Source organism: Periophthalmus magnuspinnatus, chromosome 18 (genome assembly GCF_009829125.3).
Source record: "Periophthalmus magnuspinnatus isolate fPerMag1 chromosome 18, fPerMag1.2.pri, whole genome shotgun sequence".
NCBI lineage: Eukaryota > Metazoa > Chordata > Actinopteri > Gobiiformes > Gobiidae > Periophthalmus > Periophthalmus magnuspinnatus.
The window spans coordinates 26,985,936-27,007,666 of NC_047143.1; the positions used below are offsets into that span (position 1 = coordinate 26,985,936).

Sequence of the window (21,731 nt, forward strand, 5' to 3'; positions counted from 1 at the left end):
AAATATGTAGAGTTTGTGTGTTAAACATGTGTGAACAAAACAAAACACAACTCCAGGTCTGTTTGTGATGAGGAAACAACATTAGGACAGAGATCAGAGAATCGTGTAATATGGCTCTTTAAATATTGTGTGGTCATGATGTCACTGATCAGTTAATATTCATGAGTTTCTTTGGACAATAATGAAATCTGATAATGTAACATCTCTGTCTGTGTTGTTCTAGATGGAGATCTGGACTCAAACCAGTCTTCGGAACAGGACTTGGAGCTAGACTCGGAGCAGGACTTAGAGCAGGACCAGAGCAGAGGGGCCAGTCCTCTGATGGTGGCGTTTTGTGCTAAAGAGATGGCTCTGCTGGCTCTGATGGAGAAAACGGGCTACAACATGGTCCAAGAGAACGGCCAGAGGAAGTATGGAGGACCTCCACCAGGTGGGACTGCACACAGACTGGGTTTAGTCTGGGTGTGGACCTGGTTTAGGGTTAGGATAGTAGTGTTGTCATGAAACTAACATTTCAAACTTAATTTAAATACTAAGAAATTCACTCAATACTCGATACTGATTCCATACCACAATGATAATAACAACAAACACTCTTTCTTTAGACAATAGAATGTCATTTTCCACATTAAATGGTAGTACTTTCCCTTATATTCCCACGTGGCCTCATATCTGTGTAATCCCTCAGTGCTCCAGGTAGGTTCCATAGAGGTTCATGGGCATACTCAGAAAAGGTTCATTTCTGTCCTGTGAATGGGACTTTTTTTTAGTATCGATACCTGTGAACAATGAGGATCTAGTTTCTAGTGTCGATTCTACTTTTACCACTTGATTAGCATCAGATTTTCTATACTGATGAAACCAGGACAAAGGCGCCTCCTGTGTGAGAGAGACGTCCGCGCTGTTACCCTCTAAACCAGTGTGTGTTTCAGGATGGGAGGGTCCGCCCCCGCCTCGAGGCTGTGAGGTGTTTGTGGGGAAGATTCCCAGACACATGTACGAAGACGAGCTGGTGCCGCTGTTCGAACGCGCCGGAAGAATCTACGAATTCAGACTCATGATGGAGTTTAGTGGAGAGAACCGCGGCTACGCCTTTGTCACGTACACCAACAGGTACTAATGCAAATGCACAGAGAGGCCTGTCACATACACCAACAGGTACTTATACAACTGCACAGAGAGGCCTGTCACATACACCAACAGGTACTAATACAACTGCACAGAGAGGCCTGTCACGTACACCAACAGGTACTAATACAACTGCACAGAGAGGCCTGTCACATACACCAACAGGTACTAATACAACTGCACAGAGAGGCCTGTCACGTACACCAACAGGTACTAATACAACTGCACAGAGAGGCCTGTCACATACACCAACAGGTACTAATACAACTGCACAGAGAGGCCTGTCACATACACCAACAGGTACTAATACAACTGCACAGAGAGGCCTGTCACGTACACCACCAGGTACTAATACAACTGCACAGAGAGGCCTGTCACGTACACCAACAGGTACTAATACAACTGCACAGAGAGGCCTGTCACGTACACCACCAGGTACTAATACAACTGCACAGAGAGGCCTGTCACGTACACCACCAGGTACTAATACAACTGCACAGAGAGGCCTGTCACGTACACCAACAGGTACTAATACAACTGCACAGAGAGGCCTGTCACGTACACCAACAGGTACTAATACAACTGCACAGAGAGGCCTGTCACGTACACCACCAGGTACTAATACAACTGCACAGAGAGGCCTGTCACGTACACCACCAGGTACTAATACAACTGCACAGAGAGGCCTGTCACGTACACCAACAAGTACTAATACAACTGCACAGAGAGGCCTGTCACGTACACCAACAAGTACTAATACAACTGCACAGAGAGGCCTGTCGCGTACACCAACAGGTACTAATACAACTGCACAGAGAGGCCTGTCACAGTAACACACTTTGAACCAGACCCTCCTTGTGTCCCATATTGACACTTGTTTGTTAATATCAAACATAATATAAATACAAATACTTTCTTGGGTGGACCTGTTTTATAAAATTCACACTTTTCAGGCAAAAAATCTAAATGCAGTCACATGCAATGGAAGTAATAGTGAAGCACAGTGGATGATTGGTTAGAGTTTTCAACTTTAAACCTTAGACTCTCTCACACTTGGGATGCTGTCCTGAAGAATTGGGACTGCAGATGGCGCTGTTGTCCTGAAAAATAATTTATTCAAATACATTAAAATAATTTATTCAAATACATTATCGAAGATCCTCAGCCTTTGCTCAGGCAGCTTTTTCTGGAATCATCTCCTGACAGGCTGAAACTGTAGATTTGAATAATTTTACTAGAAATTTGAAAAAGTACATTTTAGATCATCAAATGTGTCCACATCAGTCTGGTTCATTTGGACTATTCTGTTTCACTGTAAAAACCTGAACATTATGATTTTTCTATTGGTATGGACTGTATTAACATGATGTATTGAACATGAGGACATTTTACTATATTTTACTGCTAATGTTAATGGTGAACTGTTAGTCTTATTATGTAATTGTAATGAAATGTGTATTTTAATGTGTGTTCACCTGCTCAGGGACTGCACATGGAAAGTAGCAGCAGCTAAATCTGGTACAGATCATTTTTTTCTTTTATAAGATTCATGAATTTGTACATGGTCCTTGACAAATAAAGATGAGCCTCATCGGACAAACACATAAAACTCAAACAGCTGGTGCTGGTTGCTATGTTTAAATGGTATAATTCGATGTGTAAAGGTAACTCCAGTTGTGTGTAACTTTCACTTAAACACCTCGCTTGAACACATGTCATTGACGTGTGTTCTCGTGGCTCTGTGGCAGAGAGGCGGTGCAGAGGGCCATTCAGATGTTGGATAATTACGAGATCATGCCAGGCAAGTACATCGGCGTCTGCTTGAGTCTGGACAACTGCAGACTCTTCATCGGATCCATACCCAAGGACAAGAAGAAAGAAGAGATTATGGAGGAGATGAAGAAGGTAAGAGACACTGGAGAGGCTGAGGCTTTGTAACACCATCCTGGTTTGATTCTGGTCCTAGATTTTTAAGATGCCCTTCCACATATCACTGTAAGTGGAGTAGGTAAACGTGCCATATTTGCTTGTGTTAAATGCTGTGCTGTTTGGATCCTGTTTGTTTTCTGCAGGTGACCGACGGCGTGGTGGATGTCATCGTCTACCCGAGCTCCACCGATAAATCCAAAAACAGAGGCTTTGCTTTTGTGGAGTACGAGTCTCATAAGGCGGCTGCTTTGGCCCGAAGAAAACTCATCCCAGGTTAGAATCACTCTAGTTTAAACACGACTGAGACAGGGCACCACTCTCAATTACAGAGATAATAGAGATATTACAGAGGTTAATATCTCTGTAATTACTGGGCCTATCCACACGAAACAAAAACTGGCACAAAGTTCAGTGTCTCAGTATAAATAAACAAAAGTGATTTCTTTTTTCACAGTAGCTTCAGAAAGTGGTGCTATTTTTCAACCCCAAAACACAATTGCTGTCAGTTTTAGAATTTTAGGATTAATGTTACAAGTTTGTAAATGAGGTTTGGGTATCTCTTTCAAAAACATTGAATCTCCGCTTGTCCTCCATCTGAAATGACTACACTTTACTAAGGAACTGCTTCACCAAACCACCTGCAGAGGGAGCAATTGCACAGAGAACAAGCCTCAATGCTGCTGTGTCCTTCTTGCCTGGTTCAGTCCTGGTTTAGACCTGATTTACCCCAGATTTAGTTATGTTTCAGACCTGGTTCAGATCTGGTTTAGTCCTGGTTCAGTCCTGGTTCAGTCCTGGTTCAGTTCTCTTTCAGTTCTCTTTCAGTTCTCTTTCAGTTCTCTTTCAGTTCTCTTTCAGCCTGCCTGCTGGAGCTGGTCTGACCTTGTTCAGTGAAATCCCTCTTGTTTGAGCTAATAGCCTGTTCTTGTCAGACATTTCTGCTCTTGTTGTTTACTTCCTGGTCCCTGCGGCCTCTGATCGGCCTGTGAGCGGTGGGTGGCAGCTCTTCTGGCTTTGATTCTAAATTCATGAAATGTGCAGTGCTCACAAACTACAGGGGGCAGGCTCTGGGCTGTGGACACTATAGAAACATACATCAACAAGAGGTCAGTGGGATTCTGTAAGTTCAGTCCACACGCCCGAACTCCACATCACGCAGAGATGAGAGAGTTTCAACATGGACGCTGAAAACTTCAGCCATCCACTAGGGAAATTATTTGAGCATATATTAAGTCAAAAGTTAAGTTAATGAAGTCATACATAATGTATTTTCCTGGTATTTTATATTAAACTATAACATGTGGAGATACTTTTGAAAGTATCTGTCCTTTATACCTTATGTAACTATAATGACGAATATATTCACTTCCTGTTCAGACTGATGGACACTGCCTCTTTACAGTGATATTTCACCAGAGCAAGCAGCAGATTTCATTTATTTTACCTTAAAATAAAGTTAAATCTAAATAAATCAAATAATCTAAATAAAATAAAAACCCTACATGTTTGACCTGGTGTCTGAATTTTTAAATAATCACAAGAATGTCCTGGGGATGGGCGATATATCGGTTCAAATATCGATATTGACCGATACTGTCTTCAGTCTGTGTCTCTCAGTTTGTCCTTAGGTCTTTTTGAACAGACTCAGGAATAAAAAATTTTACAGAAATTCTTTGACTGTTTGTGTACGTCCCTGATAAATACATCGATTATTATTTTTACTAAATTGAAAAGTTTATTAGGTCTTTACTCCAGTTTAACACACATTTGTGGGCCTTGTTTTAGATTTTAAAAGTGAAATATCAGTATAGGCCAGGGGTCACCAACACTGTGCCCGCGGGCGCCATGTCGCCCCCAAGCCCCTCGTGAGTCGCCCGCAGACCGGTTCTAAAAATAGCACAACTCACTAATGAGCTGCATCTAAAGTTTTATTTTATTCTGTTGCTATGTTTTTCATCACCCTTGCGTTTATATAGATTTAAAAATGACACTGTCTTAAACATATGTTCATTATACGTGAAGTTTAGATAAGTTAAGGTGAACTTTGACCTACTCACTTCAATCAGTTCGGTCAGTATTGTGCGTGTGACAAAACCAGTGCTCCCTCTGCACTGTGAGGATGCGCTGAATGCAGTTTCTTACTCCAAAACATGGTAGAAAATAAAGAGATCACTTTCACAACCATTTAAGACTGTAAAAGAAACCTGCGCGTATCTGCGGAGCGACTGTGGTGACGGCAAAGACACAATGTGGAGGGACACGTCACTACGTCTCACAAAACTCCACACTAACTCCCCACGGAAACGTGCACTCCCCACGGGGACGCGCACTCCCCACGGGGACGCGCACTCCCCACGGGGACGCGCACTCCCCACGGGGACGCGCACTCCCCACGGGGACGCGCACTCCCCACGGGGACGCGCACTCCCCACGGGGACGCGCACTATGGACAGAACAAGCCCAGAGCTAAACGCAGCTTTGGGTAAACAATAGGCTTTTTTCACGACACCGGTGAAAAAGTCACACAACGCAACCGAGATTTATTTAAAAATATGTAAGCTTATTTTTCTTTAACATTACATAATTGATAACTTTATGAAACACGGTGCAATGTAGATTATTTATGTTTTGTTAAAAAGGTTTGTCAATGGATAGTGAAAATGGGACACTTTTCCTGAGGTGTAGTGATGTAAGTGTCATCTGGAAATTTAACAATTACTAAGATTAGTAAAGTTAAAGTGCTGAATACTGATCTGTTTCCCTCCTTGCTCATTGTTGATAATTATTTTGAGAAATCATTAATGTGATCAGTGTATTTAACATGATCAGTGTGTTCACAAAGATGATCACCATTTATCATTATTAATAATATAGAACTAAAGGCAAACTGAGAAAATGTGTTATTTCAGAAGAGCGTCTCAAACTGGTCGCCCTTGGTACGACTCAGTGCCATAAAGTAGCTCTCAGGTTTAAAAAGGTGACCCCTGGTTTAGGCAAATATCGGCCCCAGCAGCAGGACAAACACAGGGATATGGGAGAATGGGAGGGCATCTGACACACAGGGAAATAGAAGGATTTGAATATTGAATGGCTTTAAAGGATGGGTCAAATGCAGAGAACAAATTTCCCCATGGAGATAATAAACTGTACCTTAACGATGGGAGGGCATCTGACTCACAGGTTGTGTTGTTTATTTTAGGTACGTTCCAGCTTTGGGGCCACTCAGTCCAGGTGGACTGGGCAGAGCCTGAGAAGGACGTGGACGAGGAGGTGATGCAGCGCGTCCGAGTGCTCTATGTAAATATACAACAACTAGCATGCTAAAGCACACTTCCTGATTATCTGGCAATGAAACGTTTTGGGGAAAAATCAGGTACAGAGCCCTTAATGAGAAACTCTGAAACCCCCAGGCCAAAAATTGTAAAAATGGTGATATAATTTTGATTTCCGTCATAACGCGGGTAGCTAACGTTTGTGGAGTTACGTTAACGTTTGTGGAGTTACGTTAACGTTTGTGGAGTTACGTTAACGTTTGTGGAGTGGCTTTACATCTCGCCTCCCATCTGCCGCTCTTTTCAAAGCCTTTGTTCCATCCTCAATCCTTTTAGATTTATTTTTCCACTTGTTTTTAATGAGCTCAGACACAAACAGAGAAAACGCAATGCCAAATGATTTTTCTGCTTTTTCTGCTCCATAACTGCCCCCAATGTCCCCGCAGCGGCCGCAACTACGCCCATAAAACGCCCATAAAACGCCCATAAAACGCCCATAGAACACACATAAACGCAAAATTATAAACATTAAAAAAGACAACACATCTCGGGCGAGGTCGTTCAAAGGGAGAATGAGCAGGAGTTTCTGAAGGTTGTTTTTGATAATATGCAAATTTAGTTTTTATCAGAGAAATGTTTTGACTAATAAAAAGTTGGTGCGCTCGTAATGAACTCGCCGTGTTCTTCATAACTGTCATTCTGTCATTTAGAGGCACTTGCCACAAAATCATAGCGTTTTCTTTTAAGCTCAAATATTGTGATCGTATTGGGTGGCATAGTGGTTGGCACATGAGCCTCACGACAGGGTGGTCTCCGGTTTGATTCCTGGACGTGATTGTGTTAACGCATTTCTTCTTATGGGTCTGTTTTTTTCAGGTGCGTAACTTGATGCTGAGCACGTCGGAGGAGACTCTGCAGCACGAGTTTTCACGGTTCAAACCAGGAAGTGTGGAACGAGTCAAAAAGCTCACGGACTACGCCTTTGTGCACTACCATCACCGTGACGACGCCCTGACCGCCCTGGGCCTGATGAATGGAGTGGTCATCGACGGAGCCGCGGTCGAGGTAGGACTCTAGAGCGGACATGACAGACGCTAATCCGACAGCAGCCATTTTGTGATTGGCTCAGTCTGTTTGTCACTAATCCCAATACAAGGGTAATTTGACAGGTTAAAGTGGGACAACAGCGACGTCTGGAGGACTGGAGGGGCGGGGTCAGGGGACAGGTGTTTGTATCAGAAACACCTGGCTCTTTTCAGGGCAGTCTTTCATGATGTCACCAACTACTTGAAGCTGCAGAGGCCACTGAAGACGGCACACACCTAGACGTGTTTGACCCAAAAGCTGAAGATGAACCTAGTTTGCACAAAAGTTGACTTAGAACATTAGCTGCTTAAAACCCCATCCATATCCAAGTGTGTTTAGTGTTTAGCTCCACTTTAATGTTGTTTTCAAAATAAAACTGAAATGATGAGAATATTGAGTTTATTGTTTTCATCAAGAGCTAAACTGTAACTATGAACAAGGTGATTTTTCTGCACTTCTCAATTATTGCGAAAAAGAGTCTGTGGATTTTAAAACACAAAAGGTTAAACGAACATTTTAGCACATTTATGATGAACGACAAACACATCACCAGTGTCAGGAAAATGTTTGAAAATCTACCTAAAAGTTATGAAGTTATAAAGTGAATTATACAAATCCTTCACTTAAGATTAGCACTGTTACCATAGCAACTCACAATTCAAAACATCCCGTCTTTTGAATGACTTAAAACTCCCGTATCACACGAAATTGACTCTTAAACTGTTCCCTCCTCAAAAACAGACCTGGAGTTGTGTTTAGTGTAATATGTCCCTTTAAAGTTCTCAAAATGGCGCCTATAAACAGAAAGCTGAAATCCATGAACAGGAACAGTATCATCTGGTGGCTCTTTTTTCCAGGTGTCACTCGCCAAACCCGTCACCGTGAACCGAGAGGGCGGGGGCGTGGCCAGGAAGCACCACAACAGGGGTTACCCGGGCAACGGTAACCACAGTAAGCTCATGAGCGTTGCCACTGCGACAGCAGAAGGGGGCGGTGCAGGAGCCGAAGGAGGGGCGGAGTTTATGACGCACCGGAATGACAACGGAGACGGGCCAATGAGAGACCTGCCCTCCAGACCGGGGGGGCTCTACTTGGATCACACAGGTGAGGACAGGTGTGGACAGGTTTGTACATGGGAGGACAGGTGTGGACAGGTTTGGACATGGGAGGACAGGTGTGGACAGGTTTGGACATGGGAGGACAGGTGTGGACAGGTTTGTACATGGGAGGACAGGTGTGGACAGGTTTGAAGGCAGAAGGAGACCAGATGTTTTGTTGTTTGTTGAGGAAATAAAAGACACTTCAAAAAGTCAAGTGAAAATGAGGAAAAAACATCACGATTCATGTTTTGCACTTCGCCCAGGAGCAGATTAGGGTCTGATTTAGTCCTGAATGTGTCCTCCCTCTCTCCCCTCTCTCCTTTCTCTCTCTTTGTCTCCTCTTTTTTTCTCTCTTTTCCTCCTTTTCTCTCTCACCTCTATCTCCTCTCTCTCCCTCTCCTCCCTCTACTCTCCTTCTCTCCCCCCTGTCTCCTCATATCTCCCAGTCTTTATCTTTCCTTCCCTTTCTCTCTCTCTCCTTCTCATTATATCTCTGTTTCTCTCTGTCCTCCTCTCTGCCTGCTCATTTCAAACTCACCTCAGTTTCATTTGCATTCTGTTATAACATCTACCTCTGGCCTCCTACCTGAGTCGTCGCTTGGCCTTTTCCTCTAATGTTAATGAACTCTCTCTCCATTCTCCCTGTCTCTCTTTCACTCTCTCTCTCTCTCTCTCTCTCTCTCTCTCTCTCTCTCTCTCTCTGTTCTCATCTCCAGCCCCAAAGACCTTTCTTTAATTTAAACAAAAGCAGAACTGACCGCGCTCATTGATTTCTGCCGTAGTTGGTTTAAAGAGGCTCTCTGCAAATCAACCTTCGCTCTACGTTAAAAAGCTCAAGTGAGTGTGAATAACACGTCTGGAAGCTGCACGTGGCAAGAATCAGAACAAGCAGGACAGAAGGGTTTACACACCATTAGTGTAGTTCTGATCTGATACGGTACTTGGCCCTGGTGTACTTGTCGATGCTAATACCAGTGTGATACTGCACAGTGTGAGGAAGTAGACTGTGGTGACTCTTTGACTTTTATTACAACACAAGAGCAAAAAATAACTAGTAAAAGTGTATCTCTAAAGAACATCCAGAAGAATAAATGAAAGTTTGAGACTGAAGTGTCAGAGTCAGACGTCTAATGTTCCTGATGATGAGTTGTGCTGATTTAAGCACTTAAGACTTTCACGTTGTACCACAGAGCGAGGATAAAAACAGCAGTGAGGCCTGGAACCTCGTCCTCAGAGCACATGGATCAGAGAGAGGAAACAGAGTCTGTGTTAGCACTGGTGCTAGTGCTGTTGTGATGTTAGCGCTGTTTTGGTGTCAGCACTTTTGTCGTGTTAGTGCTGCACTATATGTAGATATTTGACTAAGTTCATTGTCCACTACAAAGGGTAAATGAAGAGCAAACACACATGTCTTTTCTGTCATTATTCGTGTGGTTTAAGTGTCTGCAGAGACTCCACAGTCTGCGTTTAACCTGCTCTGGGCGTTAGCCTTAGCATTCGCCGTAGATGTCAACGGCAGCATTGCTCACAACTACAGGTCTTCATTCTGGAAAATACAGAGTGGTATCGGATCTGTGATTTAGTCTGAGTACTCACCGATATCTGAAAAATGTGCAGTATCAGAACAACCCTAATCATGATACTTACATTTGTGTCTGTCCCTCTGCACCATGTGCACACAGCAGCAGAGGAGGGAGGAGAGAACAGAGAGAGGAGCAGATCCAGTTTGACTTTTATCACTGTAATAATAAAACATCAAGTGTAACACACATTGTATTTGAGGCGTGTGGGATTTCCACTGTAGAACTGATCTGTGTTTAAATATTGAGTCTGTTTTAAAATGCATTCAGGCCATTAAACACAGACGAGGAAAACGATTTCATTTGGTCACTTTTATAACTTTATATCAACAGTGATGAAGTAAAAGTAGTGTACATGAGGAAAAAGTTTAGGTATCTGTATTTTACTTAAGTAGATTTTAAAGTGGAAACTTTACTTTTACTTGAGTACATTTGAGAGCAGGGTCTGTACTTTCTACTCCACTACATTGTTGAACTGGACTGATTTTTTTAATGTTTTGATATCGTTAGAAAGACCTGCTGATATGCAAATATTCAATAAAAACAGCTAGGAAAAATATGTTAATTAAGTTATTTCTATTGAACAAAATTCAGCTCAAATCTTTATCAAAGTCACCACATTTGAAGCTTTATAAGACTCAAAATTTGCACAAAATATCTTTACATTTTACATTTAAGTAGATTTTTTCATGTGATACTTTTTCTTCAGTATTTTTTTGCTTCAGTATCTGTACTTTTACTCGAGTAACAAAATCAAGTACTTCCACTGCAGCTCACAACACAATAATTATACAAACATTTAACAAATTAAAAATTATGTGACCAAAATTGGGGATTGATACAATTATTTTGGTTTGCAGATAGTTATTTCAAAATTTCATCCTGTTCTCGTCATGGACCCTCTCGTGTCTCGTCCCTTCTCTACCTGAAATGTTCCACAGTATGACTTTACATGTATCCATTTAGCATTTATTTCATTATAGGTGTTAATATTGCTCAAAAATACTTTGAAAAGGGTATTGCTGTGAGCTGGATCACCTCTCCACAGATCTGACGTGTAACCTGGTCTAGCTGTACGACCTGCTTGTCTCTGCAGAGGTGTTTTAATGCCACACTGAAACATTGCAGGCAAAGCAATAACACCACACCAGTGCACCACTAAGCATATCTCATTCTTATTCATGCGCTGTCCCAGGGCAGTGCATCGTGGGTAATGTAGTGTGACTTACGAGCGCTTGTTGACATAGAGTTTTATGATGTAGGTTATGAGGGACGTAAGTCAGTCCTGCTCAGTCCTGTTCTATAAAACCCCAACTCCAAAGTAATGGAACATTTGTGTCAGCAAACAGAAATACAGTCTGGAAATACAGTCTGGACCAGGACCGAACCAGGACTGAACCAGGACTAAACCAGGACTAAACCAGGACTAAACCAGGACTAAACCAGGACTAAACCAGGACTAAACCAGGACTAAACCAGGACTAAACCAGGACTAAGCCAGGACTAAGCCAGGACTAAACCAGGACTAAACCAGGACTAAACCAGGACTAAACCAGGACTAAACCAGGACTGAACCAGGACTAAACAGGACTAAACCAGGACTAAACCAGGACTGAACCAGGACTAAACCAGAACTAAACCAGAACTAAACCAGGACTAAACCAGGACTAAACCAGGACAAGACTTTACTAGGTTTGAACTAAGCCTGAAACTGGACCAAGAGAAAACCTTCTCCTGACAGTGTGGCGTGTGTTTGTGTGGATCCATAAAACACTCCAGAGCTGCTGTAATTACATGCACTGTAATGAGAACAGCTGCAGCTCAAATCATAAATAACTACATTACCCACAATCCCACTCTTTGATTTACACAGCTTCTTCTGCACAGCACAGATTAAAAACATTAAATCTGAACTCCACAGACATTTATAACTGAACAGACATACTCTGTGTACTTCACTGTGTGTACTTCACTGACTGTACTTCACTGTGTGTACTTCACTCTGTGTACTTCACTGTGTGTACTTCACTGACTGTACTTCACTGTGTGTACTTCACTGTGTGTACTTCACTGTGTGTACTTCACTCTGTGTACTTCACTGACTGTACTTCACTGACTGTACTTCACTGTGTGTACTTCACTGTGTGTACTTCACTGACTGTACTTCACTGTGTGTACTTCACTGTGTGTACTTCACTGTGTGTACTTCACTGTGTGTACTTCACTGACTGTACTTCACTGTGTGTACTTCACTGACTGTACTTCACTGTACTTCACTGTGTGTACTTCACTGAGCCCTTCTGCCTCCACAAATGAATAATAAGAATACAGTGTATTTATACAGCACCGGGTGCTTTACTGCAGTATCCATGCTCCTCTGGTAAACTACTGGAGCCACAGCTGCCCCGGGGCAGACTGACAGACGTGAGGCTGCCAATCTGTGCGATCGGCTCCTCCAACCACCACAACCAAGATTTATGGACTATTTAAACCTGTAGTGTTGATTTAATGTTACTGTGAGTGTTTAGTCTTCAAGATCAGAGAGTGATATCGACCAAAATGAATTATTTTTATAATCCCAGTGAGAATATCCAGATAATATTAAGGTCATCCATCAGAAATGTGTTAAAACGTCGGGTATCACACAAAATGTGGATGTAAAACTAACCACAGCAGAGGCCTGGGCCAGATGGACTAAACATAAAATATATATTTATTCTGCACACACTGGATGATTAGGTTTTTAATCTAATTTAATCAAAGTCAGAGCTGGACAGTGAGTCTTTGAATAATATTAATCCAATTATTTATCCAGAGGAAGTTTCTTGATTTCATAATGAGCTTTATGTTTTAAAACAGCTGTAGAAACTTGAGGTTTTGTACAGGATTTTAGGGCTCGTTTTATCCACAGGGCGTCAGTGATGAGACAAAAATATTCTTATTCAGTTTTATCCTTGTATTTAAATTCACCAAATACAACTTCAAATATAAAATGGATAAAACAACTTTCAGTATTAAATACCTGAAAACTTTTAGTGAATAAAAATATTTTTTGTCTTTATTATGTTCTTTTTCTGGTGTAGATGGCGTGGAGCGGTGCATGTACCCACTGTTACCTGGGACGTCCCTGAGCCCCACCAGCCTCCTGTCACTCAAACAGAGCCAGATCTGCTCCGCCCAGAGTCTACTCGAGTACTTCTGTAGAAAAAACTACTGGTCTCCTCCAGAGTATCACCTGTACTCCACGCCCGGGTACGACGGCAAACTGCTGCTGCTGTACAAGGTAAAGACCTGAGGCTCGTTTATAAAGAGCCAGGTGAAAATATTGTGTTTTCTAAAACCCTCTGTAGGTGCAAACTGCAGCAGGAATCTGCCCATGTGACCCCACCTCAAGCCACGCCCCTTTAACGCCTGCATTTGTCCATAAAAGGACAGTTATGATCCTCACATAAACTGTGTATGTTTCACACAGTGACTGAATGTTCACACTTCAGTTTGATCTGAGGCTTTTTCTGGGAAAATAGTCAAACTCTCTGCTCCTCATGGCTCCTCTCTGCTCCTCATGGCTCCTCTCTGCTCTCTCCTCATGACTCCTCTCTGCTCCTCATGGCTCCTCTCTGCTCTCTCCTCATGACTCCTCTCTGCTCCTCATGGCTCCTCTCTGCTCTCTCCTCATGACTCCTCTCTGCTCCTCATGGCTCCTCTCTGCTCTGCTCCTCATGGCTCCTCTCTGCTCCTCATGGCTCCTCATGGCTCCTCTCTGCTCCTCATGGCTCCTCTCTGCTCCTCATGGCTCGTGCTATATATATATACATTAAAAATATCTGCCCTGGAGACACATTTTTCTGGTCTCCCTGGACTAAACCCTGGCACAGCGTCTTTAAACTTGTTTTGACAAACTGAGCAGGTGTTTGTCTGACGGTGATTGACTGACAGGTTAATTCACTTGTCAAATCAAACAAGCCTAAAAACTGTCGGATGAAAATATCTTTCTGTTATTGTACGATATAAGTATTTATTCAAGTGAGGACATTTTGACTTTTGACTTTCTGGACTTTTCTGTGTCCAGAGCCTGATATTCACTAAGGCAGGTGTAATTTAATATGACGTGCGTTACCGCGGCGATAGCACATATCCGTGACTGAACTTTAATATTTAATCTGAGCCCATCTGTCAGCGGAGGCAGGGGGCGACAGCGGGACGCTACACCAACGCTAATTATAGGAAAATGACTCTTTACTTCTTTTCAACTTGACTTTATCATTTTCAAAGGGCACATCAGTGTTGAGAGAAATACCCTTTAGAATCATATTTTTATTTCATCATAGACGTCGTAGAGCTGCCGAGGTCTTGGTTTAATCCCGTTCTGGCTGTGCACTTGTAATATGAAAGGCTTTGGCTTAAAAACGTTATAATAGTTCACTTCTGTTTGCAGCTGTCCAAAGTTACTCCTAATCCTAATTATGAGAACTTTTCACAACTTTCAAAAGTCAGTACAGTTTACCGTGATGCTACTGCTAACAACAGCTATAATGCTAACTGTGCAACAGCCTTACTTCCTGGTTTGCGGATGATAAAATTACTCTATAATTATATGCAGCACAGTGACATTTTGATCTCAGTTTGACCTTGAGAGCTTCTTCTACAATCTATCTGTACTGACCAGCAGAGCCTCATCACATCCTCCTCCTCTGTCCTCATTATAAACACAGATTCAATAGTATAGAACCAGACACTAAAGATAAACGCAAGAGCTAAACCAGACTGTTTATATAAACAGATGTAGCTAACCTGCTAGCTGTCGTGTTCCAAACAAAAAGTGATCATGGGCGCACATCTGGCTCCATCGACTCTGGCTCCAATTCACTTTCTACTGAAAAAATGTCTCCTCTCTCTGTCTCTGCTGCTTCAGACTCATTCTGGTCTTAAATGTTCGTATTAACCCTCTACATGATCCTGGGGTTTTTATTTCACTATTGTGTCTGTAAATCCAGATATGAACATTAATAACAGACAAATCAGGTCCTTCTTTCCCCGAGGTCGCTCCTGTTAGCGTTAGCAACAGGTTTGATTGACAGCGTTGCTAAGTGCCCACTCCTTCCTAAACTATCGGTGCGTTTGGGTAGATGCCTTACCTTCAACAGCCTGGCTCTGATTGGCTCTTTGGTTGCTATGATACTCGCGGTAGGAATTCCAAATATGGAAATGCTGCTCCAAAGTCACCGCGATAACTGCTCGAGCCTCGACGAGCTTCATTTGACTGGAGCTGAACGCTGTGGTGACGTCACACTCAGTCTAAACTATTGAAACTGAAGAGGTCTCACTCTGCTACTACTGTTTACTATGATGAAGTGTAAAGATCCTTAAAAGCACAGACATCTCACTCTGACGAGCTTTTGAAGACAATATTTATTGACCAGGACAGAACCAGGACAGAACCAGGACTGGACCAGGACTGGACCAGGACAGAACCAGGACAGAACCAGGACTGGACCAGGACTGGACCAGGACTGGACCAGGACTGGACCAGGACTGGACCAGGACTGAACCAGGTGATGTGACTAAAGGATTTAGAACTACACCAGCCTAGTACAGTTGAGGCGAATGTTTGCACATAAATCAAATGAATATATGGATTCTTCTCCTAATATTAATAATTTAAAGTAATAAATAAACCCATACAGCTTTACACTTTATAAAATACAAGTTGTGCCAAGAGTTTGATTTATTCTCAAAGTTCCCGGCTCGTCCCTGCCTCCTTCAGTCTTGCCCTTGAGATGTTTACATTAGTTTTCTCTAGTGTCATTCATATCCCATACATGTTTGTGTCCTTGAACGCCACACGGAGGACGCCGCGTGCAGGTACCTTTTATATTCTCCTCTTTCATAAATGTTTCATGCTATGTGGCCACTGGTATTTACGCCTTTATTACGCAGTTTACGTTATTTTATTTCCAAGCATTCTATTTATGTTTTTCAAGGTTGTGTTTGACAAAGTGAAAAGTGGGTTTATTTCACCATAAACAAGCACATTTTTTTCATTCTTGGCATATGAGTCTGTGCAGTTTCCAGTCTGACACCGCCCGGTGTGAGGGAGTGGACTGAGGTGACTCAGTTTTGTACTTTCACTTTGTGCCACAGAGCGAGGATAAAAACAGTGAGGCCTGGAAAAAGACCTCATCCTCTGGGCACGTGGCTAATTAAGCACAATAAACAAAGTCTGTGTTAGCGCCATTGTTGTTTGGTGCTCTTGGTGTTAGCTGTAGCATTAGCCACAGACTGGAGGTATCGGCGAGTCCTCAGACTAAATCACAGATCCAATACCTGAAAAATGTGCCGTATCGCAGCTTTTGTCCAGCCCAGTATTGATATCGGAATAACCCTAATACAAAGGTAACATGCTCTAAATATGTTATGTGTTAGAAATTAATACCCCATAGAAATAAAATACCCCGTCTTTAATGCCCCACAGGAGTAAAATACCCCCTCTTTAATGCCTCACAGGAGTAAAATACCTCCTCTTTAATGCCCCACAGGAGTAAAATACCTCCTCTTTAATCATTAAGAGCGGCCTCTCTGTTCCTCATCTCTATTCTCTGGGCTCATATCTGTGTTTGTTTTGTTTTTGACCTGTTACGTGCATGTTTGGGTTGTATTTATGACACGTTTCTTGTTTGTTTGTGTGAGTTTTTGACCCGTTTCTTGTGTGTTTGTGTGAGTTTTTGACCTGTTTCTTGTGTGTTTGTGTTCTGTTTTTGAACCGTTTTGTGCATGTTTGTGTTGTGTTTTTTGACCTGTTTCTTGTGTGTTTGTGTAGGTGGTTCTCTCATCCACACACAGCACTTTTATCCCAGACAAACTGTGTGTTCTTGTGGACGATGCCAAAGAGCTGGCGGCTCAGACCACTCTCTGGAACCTCGGTAACTCACTCCATCCATCACTGTCAACGCACTTTACACATTCAATTACATCACATTTAATATGTTTAATGCAAAGTTAAAGGTGAACTATGCAACTTTCCTTGTGGAGGGTCATGAGAATGTCACCACTCCACAGATCTGAGCTGTAACTTGGCATGGCATGATACATAGATGCATTTAATGGCATACTGTGGAACATTCAATGAAAAGCAATCATCTCCATGGAGACGAGCAGGTGGCGGACAACCTAAACTACGTCAAACACATTGCTTTTGTAATATGAAATAAATAAAGGTGCAATATGAAACATTTTCAGTGGAGGGAAGTTTAAAGGTCCTATATCGCACAAAATTGACTCTTGTGAGCTTTGAGTCATGTTCTACTGCTGTTCCCTCGTCAAAAACAGACCAGGACTTGTGTTTTGTTTTATTCACACACCGCTCCAGGTCTGTTTGTGATGAGGAAACATTAGACCAGTGAGAGTAGTGGACCCCCCACCAGGAGACCCCCTTCATCTGTGCTGTGAGATTTCTTATTTTTTTAGCTCCTTTTTTAAACTTTCATTAACAATAAATCACATTTTTAGAGATTGTTCCAAAAAAGTTCCTCTTTTGGCTTTTTCAGCAGTTTTAAACTTTAAACTGGTCCAGGCTTTATCACATTCTCAAATTAAACTCATCACACAGTTATCTGGCAACGTAACAGAACGAGCTGAAAGTCCGACTCTGAGGACAGTTACACCACATCTGTCTGCGCTGGAGTTAAAGAGGAAGTCATCGCCCCTGGCAACAGCTCCACTGGCGTCTATAAATCTACAAATCTACAATTTAGAACATTTAACTGTGAACATGAGCTAAATGCCCCTCTGTGCGCTCTCTACACAGCGCCGTTCCCTCTGCGCGCCCTGTACTCGGGGCCCTGTACTCGGGGGCCCTGTACTGTACTTTCTGGGGACAGTATGTGATTTTGTGGACAGAGAGTTAAAACTTCAGACAAGTCTCCATGGAGATATGTTTTATGCCTCTCAGAGTATGAAAGTATGTGTTTAGTTTTTCATTGCAACAAAAACAAGTCTATTTTTTACTCACTGGGTTTAAGATTTTAAGATTAATATTGTGTCTTTTATCAACATCATTAAAACATAACTGTAAAAATAAACACATGGCACAAAATGCTTGATAAAAACTCCACGACTGTGTCCAAACTAATGTCACTCTTTTCTTATAGCAGTGGGGGACCCCTCCCCTTCTCTGCGGACTCCGCCCCCTGTGTCCAGCACGGTGTTGACCTGCGATCGACCTTTGACCCCCTGCCTGCCTCTGCCTCCACATTTCCCTCTGGCCCCTCTGTCTCCTCTGGCCCCTCTGTCTCCTCTGGCCCCGCCCCCTGCACTGCCTCCCAGCCAATCACAGCGCCTCTACCTCAGCCCGCCGCCTCCATTTTACTGAAACACTGTGAGTGATATGAGTGTACCTGATGGACACACCAGACGCGTCACACACTTAACACCTTTAGATTTAACTTTTAACTCAAAATCTTGCCTAGTTTTTTTAAAAATGTCTTTTTACATTTCGATTTATAATTTTACTTCCTGGTTGGACACGGGCAGCAGATATGACATACACAGAGGTAATGTCATAACTGTTACCTAGCAACCGTAATGTTAACAAAGACTAGAACTTATAATTAGAAATAATGATTAGACTAATGAAAATAAATGACACCTTTATATTGTTAACTGAAGGTTTAAACTGACACAAAAACCTGCCATATGCACTTTAAATCCAGACCATAGACTGTAAAGAAGTGACTGACTGAGTGTGACATCACCACAACTTCAGCTCCAAATGAAGCTCATCGAGGCTAGTGGTTATATCGGCTAATCTGGAGCTGAGTTCAATATCTGGAATTCTGACCGCGAGTACCAGAGCAACCAAACAGCCAATCTGTAGCGAGGCTGATGAAGGTAACGCCTCTTCCCGCTGTTTTAGCAGGGAGCAGGCGTTTAGCAAAGCTGTCAATCGAACCTGTTGCTCACGCTAGTGGGAGAGGCCTCTGGGGAAAAAGGTGCCTGATTTGTCTGTTATTAATGTTTATATCTTGATTTACAGACACGATAGTGAAATAAAAACACCAAAATGAGTATCTAGATTTAGTATTGATTATTAACAGATTGCTGCCCTCACACCAACTTTGTGTTCCCTCTTTGCAGAAAACTAGGGTTGACTGAGGTCTTTTTCTGGTTCTGTCTTGGTCCTGGACTGGCCCTGGATCATGGACCTGGTTTCTGGTCTTGGACTCTGGTCTTGGTCTCTGGATTTATCTCTGGTCTTATCTCTGGACTTCAGAAGGTTTGTTTTGACAGTTCCTCCCTTCAGTCCTGTTCAGATGTTTAAATTTGTCCTGCGTCATGCTCTGTGTTTATGTCTTTTGTGAGCGACAGAAATGCAAATGTTTTAGACCAGGTTTAAACTGAACTTTTATCAATGTTTTAAAGAGACATATTTGAGCCAGTGGGACTGTTCAGGGTTAACTCCATCTGTGGAAAAATGTTACTATTTTTCAAATGGTGTTTTGATTCAACAGAGAAACAAATAGGAGCAGCGACGACTAACCCGGGACTAAACCGGGACTAACCTAGGACTAAACCGGGACTAAACCGGGACTAAACCGGGACTAAACCGGGACTAAACCGGGACTAACCTAGGACTAAACCGGGACTAAACCGGGACTAAACCGGGACTAAACCGGGACTAACCTAGGACTAAACCGGGACTAAACCGGGACTAACCTAGGACTAAACCGGGACTAAACCGGGACTAAACCGGGACTAAACCGGGACTAACCTAGGACTAAACCGGGACTAAACCGGGACTAAACCGGGACTAAACCGGGACTAACCTAGGACTAAACCGGGACTAAACCGGGACTAAACCGGGACTAAACCGGGACTAAACCGGGACTAAACCGGGACTAAACCGGGACTAAACCGGGACTAAACCGGGACTAAACCGGGACTAAACCGGGGCTCCAGGCTCCTCTCCATTCGGCTGCTGCTCCTCTCTGTTACTCTAAACCAGGTTATATTTGAACGCTTTTAACATTTATTTTCTCCTAAAATGTTGTTGAATTTTTAATGAAACACAGTTTAAAACATTTACTTATATTTTGTTTTGTCCAAATTCTAAAAAATGGTAATAAAATAAAATCAATTGGAAACCACTTCCAAACTGCCACAAATTAATTCTATAAATTATAGAAGCAATTTTACTTTAAGTAAGAAAAGACTGATCATTTAGAACAAAGATATTTTAAAAAACAGAGCTGTCATTTGAAACTGAAGTCAAAATGGAATTTAATAAATAAACTTTTAATAATTTTTAATTTTATTTTATTTTATTTTGGAAAATGCACCTTCTCGCTCCTCACTGACTTCCTGTTCTATTCCTTTCAATTGTAAAAATAAATTCCAAAATAAAACAATCAGGAAATGCTAGAACTCCTAGGATTAGGATCAAATATTGCATCAAAAACTCAAACCAATCTGTAAAAAGTGAAAGATATATTTATTTAAAATTGTATACAGTGTTAAAGCCCACATGAACCAAACGTGGCATGTTTTAGTCCCAAACATCACATATAAAGATCACACAAAAACATCACACAAACATCACACAAACATCACACAAACATCACACAAACATCACACGTAACGATGTCCGTTTATACTTGTATGCTTAACTTGTTTTGTTTTTATTGTTTTAATTTATTTTATTTGTGAGCCTCTTTTTTCACTCTGTCCACGTCTGAACTTTGGAATAAAATTTGACCTGATGTTTTCAGTCTTGTCTCTGTCTCTCGTTCAGGGAGAATCTACAGCAAAAGAAGGAGCCATTTTGTGACGGACAGTTAGGTTTGTACCATTGAGACAGTATATATAAATGGACATAGCTAACCTGCTAGCCGCCGCGTTCCAAACAGGAAGTGATCATGGGTGCACTTCCTGCTCCTTCGACTCTGGCTCCAATTCACTTTCTATTGAAAAACTGTCCCCTCTCTCTGTCTCTGCTGCTTCAGACTCATTCTGGTCTTAAATGTTCGTATTAACCCTCTACATGATCCTGGGGTTTTATTTCACTATTGTGTCTGTAAATCAAGATATGAACATTAATAACAAATTCCAAATATTAATTTCACCTCCAAATTCACCGCTACACCTGCTCCAGCCTCGATGAGCTTCATTTGGTGCCGAACACTGTGGGTGACTTCACACTCACTCCGTCACTTCTTTATACAGTCTGGTTTCAGCAGTTATACACTTTTTACCGCTCACGACTCATTAAATCTGCCTTATTGTGCTTGTGTCTCTATGGTTCTCATCTCTGTGGATCATTTTGTTATAATTTACACATTTTAAATCACAATATCTAAATCTAAAATGAATTAATAAAAGAAACAAATCCACTGACTTCCGCGTTAGAAAACTGTGGTGTCCAATGGAGCTGACGTCGCCGTAAACGTCGTCACAACAAAGCGCCGCATGCTGTAGCGCCCCCTGTGGACAGATGCACATCACACTAGAGCAGCACATTTTTTTACGTTTGTACCAAAATGACGACGCGACGCTGCCAAATCCTACGAGTTTCACTGATTAAGAAAATAAAACTGGGGAAGGAAGTGCGGACGTCACAGTGGGCGTGTCACAGTGGGCGTGTC

The 21,731-nt window shown here is 42.2% G+C and overlaps 1 protein-coding gene across 1 annotated transcript; it reads left to right on the top strand.

Moving 5' to 3' along the window:
* The first annotated feature begins 335 nt into the window (after window positions 1-335).
* On the top strand, window positions 336-20,942 carry rbm46 (RNA binding motif protein 46). The gene is made up of 11 exons (XM_055228904.1): window positions 336-430; window positions 933-1,113; window positions 2,877-3,033; window positions 3,201-3,330; window positions 6,257-6,354; window positions 7,206-7,394; window positions 8,273-8,519; window positions 13,179-13,378; window positions 16,913-17,015; window positions 18,243-18,363; window positions 20,882-20,942. The coding sequence occupies exons 1-11, from the start codon at window positions 346-348 to the stop codon at window positions 20,940-20,942; spliced, it is 1,572 nt and encodes a 523-aa protein (XP_055084879.1). The 5' UTR covers window positions 336-345.
* The last annotated feature ends 789 nt before the right edge of the window (window positions 20,943-21,731 follow it).

What these genes read in the sequence shown, in the direction of transcription:
- rbm46 (XM_055228904.1), top strand. Translation starts at nt 346, where the DNA reads ATGGCTCTGCTGGCTCTGATGGAGAAAACGGGCTACAACATGGTCCAA. An exon ending in TCGACGGAGCCGCGGTCGAG is followed by an intron (nt 7,395 to 8,272) that starts GTAGGACTCTAG and finishes TCTTTTTTCCAG; the next exon opens with GTGTCACTCGCCAAACCCGT. An exon ending in AACTGCTGCTGCTGTACAAG is followed by an intron (nt 13,379 to 16,912) that starts GTAAAGACCTGA and finishes GTGTTTGTGTAG; the next exon opens with GTGGTTCTCTCATCCACACA.